Source organism: Silene latifolia, chromosome X (genome assembly GCF_048544455.1).
Source record: "Silene latifolia isolate original U9 population chromosome X, ASM4854445v1, whole genome shotgun sequence".
Taxonomy (NCBI): domain Eukaryota; kingdom Viridiplantae; phylum Streptophyta; class Magnoliopsida; order Caryophyllales; family Caryophyllaceae; genus Silene; species Silene latifolia.
Genome location: NC_133537.1, coordinates 264,070,646 through 264,079,787, shown reverse-complemented (window position 1 = coordinate 264,079,787; position 9,142 = coordinate 264,070,646). Strand labels below are relative to the sequence as shown.

The window sequence follows — 9,142 nt, the reverse complement described above, 5'->3', positions numbered from 1 at the left end:
TAGAACTGTCCCACATCGAAAGATTAGTATAAGGTGATGTGATCCTATGATTATAAATAGGAGGCATATTTGAAACTTATGTATCCATATTCCACCCAAAATTTTTTGAGTCTCATAAATATTGTTTTAAAGAGCTCTTAAGATTTTCTATCATTATCTACGATATGATATAAAAAATAAAGTGGAAATCGTTGGGAACTACCCGGGAAAGAGTTAAAAACATGAACAAGAAAATCAAGAAATACAAAACTAAAGGTTTTACTAATGGTAGTCTCTTGTACGATGTAGAGATCCCTATCTAATGATCGAGACTAAGTGGTTTTACCTTCAAAGAAAAATAATATGTAGACAATAGTGGTTTTTTTAAGAAGAGACATGTACTTCTTGGTATGTTATATCTTTAATATTTAAAAATAATGTAGGCATGATGAACATACTACGTCTAAATAATTAAATTATGTATCTCACATCGAAAGAATAGTATATGGTAGAGTGATCCTATAAATATAAATGGGAGGCATCTTTGAAACTTAATTATTAACCCAAAAATTTTTATTATAAAAGATATGTACTTTTTAGTATGTTATTTGTCCCACATTAAAAAATAGTGTAGGTGTGGTGAATATATTATGTATAAATAATAGAACTGTCCCATATATATACATTTTCTATATTATATTAAAGTGATGTTTATAATTTTGATATAAAAACTTTATATTTCATTTGACAAAAAAGTATCGTATGAACATTATATAATTAGATTGTGACAAAAAAAATGCTATCATTAGAGTGTAGATTGTTGTATTTTCTCATTATTAAATCGGGTTGTTGTCAAAGTAGGTTCGAAAAAGGCGTACTTAGTATGTTATTTGTCCTACATTGAAAAGTAATGTAAGTGTGGTGAATATACTATGTATAAATATTAGAATTGTCCCACATCTGAAGATTAACATAAGGCAGGGTGATCTTATGATTATAAATAGAAGTCATAACCCAAAATCTTTTGATTCTCTTAAGTATTGTCAGAAAGAACTCTTAAAAGAGTTTGTATTACTGTCTCTAAAATAATGATTTCTAACCTAAGTTAATCTTTGGAAAATCTTTTAGTTATTATAATATATATTCTGTATTTCTTATTTTATATTCAAGTGATGTTTCTAATTTTTATATAAAAACTTTTACATTTTAGTTGGCAAAATAATGTCGGTAAAAAAAATTATGAAAATAATATTATTAGATTCATGGTAAAAAATGCTATCATTAGAGTGTATATATATAGATTTCATATAATTTGCACATATTAAAGATGGTGTATTTCATAATATGTTATATGTCTCACATTGAAAAATAATATAGGTGTGACAAATATACTACATATAAAAAATAGAATTTTCCCACATCGAAATATAGCATAAGGTGGGTGATTCTGTGATTATAAATAGGAGGCATCCTTAGAACTTAGGCATCAACTCAAAATCTTTTGAGTCTTTTAAGTATTGTCTTGGAGAGCTCTTAAAAGTTTATATCATTATATTATCTACCTATAGATTTTATATGTCCCACACTGAAAAATAATGTAGGTGTGGTAAATATACTACGTTTAAATAATATAATTAGAATTGTGTTAAAAAAAATTCTATCATTAGAGTATAGGTTCATATCATTTGCACATATTTTAATTAATGTAAAGAAAAATAGAAAACAAACGTATGAGTATTAATGGATAATATAGTATTTGCTTATTATTAAATCGGGTTGGATGTCGAATTAGATTCAAAAAATATGGTGTACTTTTAAATATGTTATTCGTCTCACATTGAAAAATAATGTAGGTGTGATAAATATATACTACGTATAAATAGTTGAATTGTCCCAAATCAGAAGATTATCATAAGGTGGGGTGATCACATGATTATAAATAGGATTTATCCTTGGAACTTAGGTATCACCCCAAATATATTGAATCTTTCATAGTATAATTATTATATAAGAGACTTTAAACATAATCTTGAATTAAATGTTAAATTTTTAAAGTTGTAACATTTTTTTAGGTGGGAGAAAGATTGATAAAATGGTCAATATTAATAACGGAAATTTTTCATGGTACCCTCGAATTTTGTTAGATTACACATAATACCCCTAATTTTAAGTTTCTACATATAATACCCTTATGTTTACTTTTTTCGTAACGTCGTTACTCCTATGAGTAACTAGATGAGTAATTGAGCATGCCATGCTATTTTTTGTTATTTAGGTATTAAATGTTAGTTTATTAAATAAAATATGGATTTAGGAATTAGATGATGAAGTTTTTGTGTAATAGATAACAAAAGAAAAAGGCTTCACAAGTCATATGAGTAATGGCGTTATGACGAAAGTTGTCAAATGGTATTCTGGGAAAGAAAAAGGTGAACACAGGGGTACCATTTGTAGAAACTTAAAATTAGGGGTACCATGTGTAATCTATCAAAGTTCAAGGTTACCATGAGAAATTTCCAATATTATAATGATATAGTTAATTAAATTTTCATTTAAAAGAGAGAGATATCCGTACCAATAAAACAATAAAGGGGGTATTATTTATTTAATTGTCACGCCATCAAACTTAACGTCCATTTAACAGCCTTTACATTATGGGGTACCATGGACAAAAAAATGGAACCTCAAGGGTACCATAGACAGATTCTTAAAAGTAGGGGTAACATGGAAAATCTGACAAATTAAGGGGTACCACGGAAAATTTCCGTATCTCAATTATGATAAAAAAAATTGAAGAAAAACAACACGTACAAATATTAATGGATCGGAGAGTACTTGATCATATTATTAAATTTAAATATAACTATTAGATATAATGAATAGCAATTGTCCGTATTTGGTATTCGGGATCTGGTTGGATATCGGACTAAGTGCAAAAAAGATGGTGTAATTCTGAGTATGTTATTTGTCACACATTGAAAAACAATGCAGGTTTGTGAATATATACTACGTATAAATAATAGAATTGTCACACATCAGAAAAATAATCCAAGTTTGGTGAATATATTACTTATAAATAGTAGAATTGTCCCACATCGAAAGATTAGTATAAGGTGGAGTGATTATATGATTATAAATAAGAGTTAACCCACGTATATTAATCTTTTATTTTTTTTGAAAGAGATATTTTAATAATATGTAAACAAATCATTAGACATCAATACTGTATATATTAATTCCAGAAACCAAGGAACTTCAATGTAATTAAATAAATCTATACAAATTAATTATACTATATAGTTTTAAATCAATAGCACTGTGCGATGGACCTTAACAAGGGACTTCAATGTATAAATATTATATAGTTTTGGTTGAAGTATGAATTTAGAGAACACCGTAATATGGTGATTTTCCTTAAAATAAATACGCCCCACTTATGGTATTAATTAGTATAAGGATGATAATTATTTTAACATAAATAAATATATTTATTTCGAGTATATTATATTTTGGAAACTATTAAAAAGTAAATAAATTAAGCTAGATTTCCAAAAAAATATAATATTCCATAATTATTTCGACTTAATTAATTTAATGCATATATGTAATATATTTATTTCGAGTAGTGAGAGTAATAAAAGTAATCTTGGATATAGTAATCACTCATTAGATACTTAAAGAGTAAAAAAGTAATTCTGTTAGTTAGTAGTGAAAAAAATTGTAGTAATATTGGATATAGTATTATGATAGTAATCATTTATTTGAATAGTCAAATAACAATATTAGCAGCGAACGGGAGTAGTGAAAGTAGCAGAAGTAACAACGGGAGTAGTGAAATTGTCAATATTAATGTACAAGTAGTGAAAGTAACAATAATTAGATAACAATAATTACGGCGAGAGTAGTGAAAGTAAAAGTAATAATAACGAATGTAATAAAATTAATAATACTAAGAACAAAAGAAAGTATATATGAACAATTAGCTAGACAATCGATTTAAGTAAAATATTAATAGCGGGAGTAGTGAATTTGTCTCATAATTTATTTCTTTGTAATTTTAAGATATACTCCGTACCATAGAAAACTATATTAATAATAAATTTATGAGTTGTGCAACTTTAAAGTAGTTTTAGTTAATTAAAAATATATTTTAATGCTAAATAGAGGTAACCCGGGCGAAGCCGGACACCCATACTAGTAGAATGTAAACATTAAACCCTTATAATGTTTTTTTGCATTATAAATAAGTTAATTACTCCGTTGCAACACACGAGCATTCAAACTAGTTGTTCACTAAAGTTAAGTGTAAGTACATCTCGACTTCCTAAAATCGGACCTACTCAGATTGAAGTAAGAAAAGACTCTTGTGAGATAAGTTAATGCCGTAAATTTGACCAAATATGTCTAGAATCTGGGCGCGGGTAGTTATTAACCAAAAATAAAGAAAATAAAGGTAGTTAAAAAAAAAAAAAAAAAAAAACGTATGGTAGTATTTTTACAAATACTCCTAAATATAAGGTAGTTTTTGGCAAAAAAAAAAATTAAAAAATTAAAAAAATCTTATCTTTATTAATTCAGAAGACAATGCTGAATGGAGAATGCTTCAAGTCATTTGTACAACTTTTCTTTTGGAAATTCAGGTTATGGTGGGCCCCGTTCGTGTGCAAATAATTTATTTATTCAAATCGTCTGACAATACAACCATGCGACAATTTCCGTCTTAAAAACAATTTATGAAATATGTATATACAATAGGAATAAATGAAATTAATTGCATATAATCGGAATGAATTATAAATCGGAATAAATGAAATAAATTACCTATAATCGGAATGAATTACATAATTAATAATAAAATTACATAATTACGAGAATAAATTACATTTAATTACGAGAATGAATTACATATAATGGGAATATATTACAGAAATTAATGAAATTAATTATTACAAACAATGCGAATAAATTAAATAACTTAAATAATTTTTAAAACTAGATAGTAAGATGTTGTTGAGCGCTTAGTGAGAGATCTATGTGTCAAATATGGTGAAACTCTTGCTGATTTTAATCCGTCTGTAACGGGAAATGAACATTCACCCGGTAGTTGTGGTTTTAACGCATCCTATTTACGTGGAGAATGTTCATTTCCAGTTAGATCAGTGATCTACATTAAACATGTAGATCACTGATATAGAACTATTAGATAATTACAATAGAAATGTAAAAATAAAATATTCATCAAAAAACATTCATACCGTCCTAAATACAAACCCGTGCAATTTTGCACGGGTTTAAAACTACAGTCCGGATCGTCTGTCCCGCAATTGTGTCCCTTTCCCTGTCCCATTTATCCTATTGGACCACGTAGCATACAAAAATCCAGCTCATAGATATTGGCCTTCACAACCTAAAACAATTAAAAGAGGTGAAAGTCACGCACTATGCCTCTTCCCCTCTAAAATTACATCTGCACAATTCATTCAACTCCTTCATCTGATCTTTTCATCAAATTGGTAAGGTATTTTAAGATTAAAATATATTGTATGTCTACTTTTCTACTCCGTATTCAATCATCAACTAAGAGTAAATATATTGTAACTGTTTTTTTTTTTTTTGGAATTCACCCATGATAATTGATATATATCCAATTATCTGGAAAATAGAAAAAAAAAAGTCTTTAATTTATGTAGTTGGTATGCAAGGGAGATGAAAGTGGAATTAAAAATCACAATAGTTCCTTGAGTTATGTGTTTAAGAAAATCAGCAACTTGATTCAGTATTTTGTTTGTGTGTTGAAGACCATAGATCCATGGAAAAGTCGAGATACATGATTCTTACCTGCCCTTTTGAGTTTTGACAGAACACAAATATGGAGTATTGGAGTTGGTGACTGAATGAAAGTAAAGTTTGGCACATGGGGCTGTTATTTACTTCAGCTTATTTAGAGTAACGCGCGTGCATTCAATTGTTTTAGGGAGAGTGATATTAACTTCAGGCAGACAAGATTGTTATTAGATTAATTCTCTTTTGTGCTACGTGGTCCAATAAGATAAATGGGACACAATTATAGGACAGACGATCCGAACTCTTAAAACTAGTAGTGTTATCTACCAGAAACATTGGTGTTGCAAGTAGTTCAAAAAACAAAAGCAAAAAGAGGGGGGGGGGAGAAGGGAAATCACAATGCGCACCCAAAAAAACAAAGGGAAATCACTATAATCAATTTTCACCAAAGTGTGTACTTGGGTTCAGACTTTTAATGCTTCCATACTTGTAGTTTCGTAATCAATGGGATCGTAAAGAAGTTGGGTAACCAGAATAGCAGGTGATTTAATTCTCGCAACCTCAAAGTTTCTAAGTCAATTAATAGAATCATAAACATACTCGTAACAGTTGTTAAGTTACACTGTATAACTTATTACCTGGAGGAGACCACATTCCTCATGAGAAACTTGTTCCCGAGCGTGGAATATCCCAATCGGAACTAAAATCGTAGAATGGTGCTAAAATTAAAACAGAAATAACACGGTTAAGAGACTGAAGCTACTACTAAGCTATCAGTACGCAAACAGTGTTACAAAGGGGTAATATTCCGTCGCAAAAACCAAACTGATGCAGGCAATGGTAGAGGTCAATTTGTTTTCTGGTAGGTAAATAAGAGGATTAGGTCTATTATAAAGATGCAGCAAAAATACAGGATGCATTTTTCTTAAAAGGAGTTCATATCAGGGGTCCTCGTAAACTATTTTAGCCACTGGTGATGCTCTACAAAAGTACATCAACTCTCGTGCCAACCTTGTTTCTAAGACTTTTGTAATTTTTGCATCTCTTTTGACCGACATTGTCTCGAGAGCTGGAGAGCAGCGCAGCAAGTATTCAATCAACTTTAGCTCCATGATAACGCCTGAAACGGAAGTTAACTGGACTTTGCGAAGACCACACAGTCGATAGTGAGAATCAAAGGCAATCGCATGTTCTTCACACTCCTTGCCTGAAAACTGTAAACAAACATACGCAGAGCAATTACTTTAACCAACAATGTTCAAAGAGGTAATCTTGTAACAAAAACCAAGCTAACGAACGAGTTTAGATCAACCCAACAATGTTCAAAGAGGTAATCTCATGAAATTCGAAAATACAAACAAGCGAAGACTTTCATCAACAAGGTTGGTAGAGACACTCACCGAGATTTTTAGATCTTCAACAACAGGACAACTTTTAATCAACCCAATAACCCAGAGAAACTCGTCCAAAACATGTGTTTCAATGTTTGATAGCTGGAGAGATTTCAAGCAAGAGTACTTGGTCGGAAACATTCTTCCAATTCTACCTGCAGTCAAAAACTTCATTGTGGAGCCAGGAAAATTTGTCAGACTAACATATTATGTAACTCATTCGGTTACAAATTGTATAACATCATGGTACTACTATCTTACCTTGCAAAAATGCCCGCCAAATGAAAGATTTTCAATTTTACATGGACGGGCAAGGTAGGCAAGGAGCTCACATGCTCCAGCACTTTGGTGATTTGCGACCGTTTCCTCTAATGTGACTGAAAATCCAATCAGAGTTGCAGCATTCCTAAAACAAACAGACTCAAAGTTTCCCAACACTGTCAAGTACTTGAGATTTGGTGCGATAATTTCCATATACTCAAAACCTTTGCATCTCGTTAATGTCAGGGTTTGAAGAGCTGGACAACTAGCAATGAAATCAGTAAGAGAGTTCCCCTTAAAAGTGACATTTTCAAACTCAATCGTCTTAAGATTTACGAATTGCTTAAAGAATGGTAGCAAATTGATTATGCAGTTGTCAAGTGTGAGTCTTTCAAGATTCAGACACGAAAAAAGGTGGTAAGACAACTTAAGAGGCGAGTTTTCCACATTCTTAATGGTGATATCCTTGACACCATTCCTTGAGAGATAGGAAAAACAAGGGCCAATATCAGGCGCGCTAGAAGACTTAAGTTTCGGAATGCAAACGTAAAAAACACTTATGGTGCCAATATGAGACAGCAGGATGACACTCAAAATGTTGAACAACTCCTCCGCTGTTGGTGGTTTGCTTTTTAGCACCGCGGCAAAAACTTTTGCATCAAATCTTAATTCAGAAAGTTCTTCGAATGCACACAGCCAACTCCTTGAGACAAGACACAGTTTTGCAGCATCGTGAAGGGGCAAGCATTTCAAAATTCTACGAATTATGTCATCGGGCAATTTATTGGCAAGACCTTGTGTATCAGTTACAGTTTTGTTGCGCATGTACCGGTTCATTATTAAACTGAAACGCCAAAAAGATGACAGTCACTAACAGAAGAAAAATGATAAGTCATATAATTATCCTCAAATAATCGCAAACCAAAAACTCCGTCTGTCTACATCATTTGTTTACCTCAAAAAAAAAAAAACACAATAAAGTAAAGAAATGGTTGGAGTGGATTGAATTGGATTCGGTTCAGTAATTCGAAATAATCAATCCCAAGTCTAACCTATATGACGACAAATAAACAACAAATGTAGAAATAAAAAACAATCAAAAAAACCTTTATAGATTGAATAGAAACGAAACCTGAGTCTGCTGTCAAAAAAATCACAAATAGTCTAATAAAAGAGTCGGGAAAGATCAAGTGAAAGCAAACATTCCCGTTTCTCCGGTTCCACGGCTCATTTAACCTAGAATCTCGCGGATTTCATTAACTTGCCTTTTATACCAACCTTTGTAGGGCGTAGGGGTGTTCGTTGGTCCAAGATCGGATCGGATAGATTAAACTCTATGGGCAAAAGACAAAATAAGGGTAAAAGAGGTGGATGAGGATCGGACCATATTAATATTGGATCGGACCAAATGCACTAAAGTGGACTAAATATTATCGTTATTGACATATTTTAGCATAAAAAACTAGAACTCGAGAAGTTCATAACAATTAAAATAAGCAACATTATTTTCTAGATTTAATTACATAATTACACATCTTATAATACTTGTAATAAAGTAAAAAATAAAATCAATAAAATTACAATTTTAAAAAAAATTTCTTATATAACTTCGATCCGGTCTGGTCCGAACCAAATGGTCCGGTCTTATCTGATCTTTGATACGGACCACTGAGTGAACATCCTTATTTGTAGGTGTACGTGCTTTTTTGTTTGAAATTAAGACGGAG

At 31.0% G+C, this 9,142-nt stretch overlaps 1 protein-coding gene across 1 annotated transcript; it reads right to left on the bottom strand.

The window, feature by feature from the left end:
* Nucleotides 1-6,508: 6,508 nt before the first annotated feature.
* LOC141623960 (F-box/FBD/LRR-repeat protein At1g13570-like) lies at nucleotides 6,509-8,670 on the bottom strand. Its single transcript, XM_074440123.1, has 4 exons — nucleotides 8,548-8,670; nucleotides 7,416-8,259; nucleotides 7,164-7,322; nucleotides 6,509-6,977 (listed from the first exon to the last, which is right to left on the bottom strand). Exons 2-4 carry the CDS (start codon nucleotides 8,250-8,252, stop codon nucleotides 6,705-6,707), a joined length of 1,269 nt encoding a protein of 422 aa, XP_074296224.1. The 5' UTR covers nucleotides 8,253-8,259; nucleotides 8,548-8,670; the 3' UTR covers nucleotides 6,509-6,704.
* Between the last annotated feature and the right edge of the window lie 472 nt (nucleotides 8,671-9,142).

What these genes read in the sequence shown, in the direction of transcription:
- LOC141623960 (XM_074440123.1), bottom strand. Translation starts at nt 8,252, where the DNA reads ATGAACCGGTACATGCGCAACAAAACTGTAACTGATACACAAGGTCTT. An exon ending in TTGGCGGGCATTTTTGCAAG is followed by an intron (nt 7,323 to 7,415) that starts GTAAGATAGTAG and finishes TCCACAATGAAG; the next exon opens with TTTTTGACTGCAGGTAGAAT. An exon ending in TTGAAGATCTAAAAATCTCG is followed by an intron (nt 6,978 to 7,163) that starts GTGAGTGTCTCT and finishes GTTTGTTTACAG; the next exon opens with TTTTCAGGCAAGGAGTGTGA.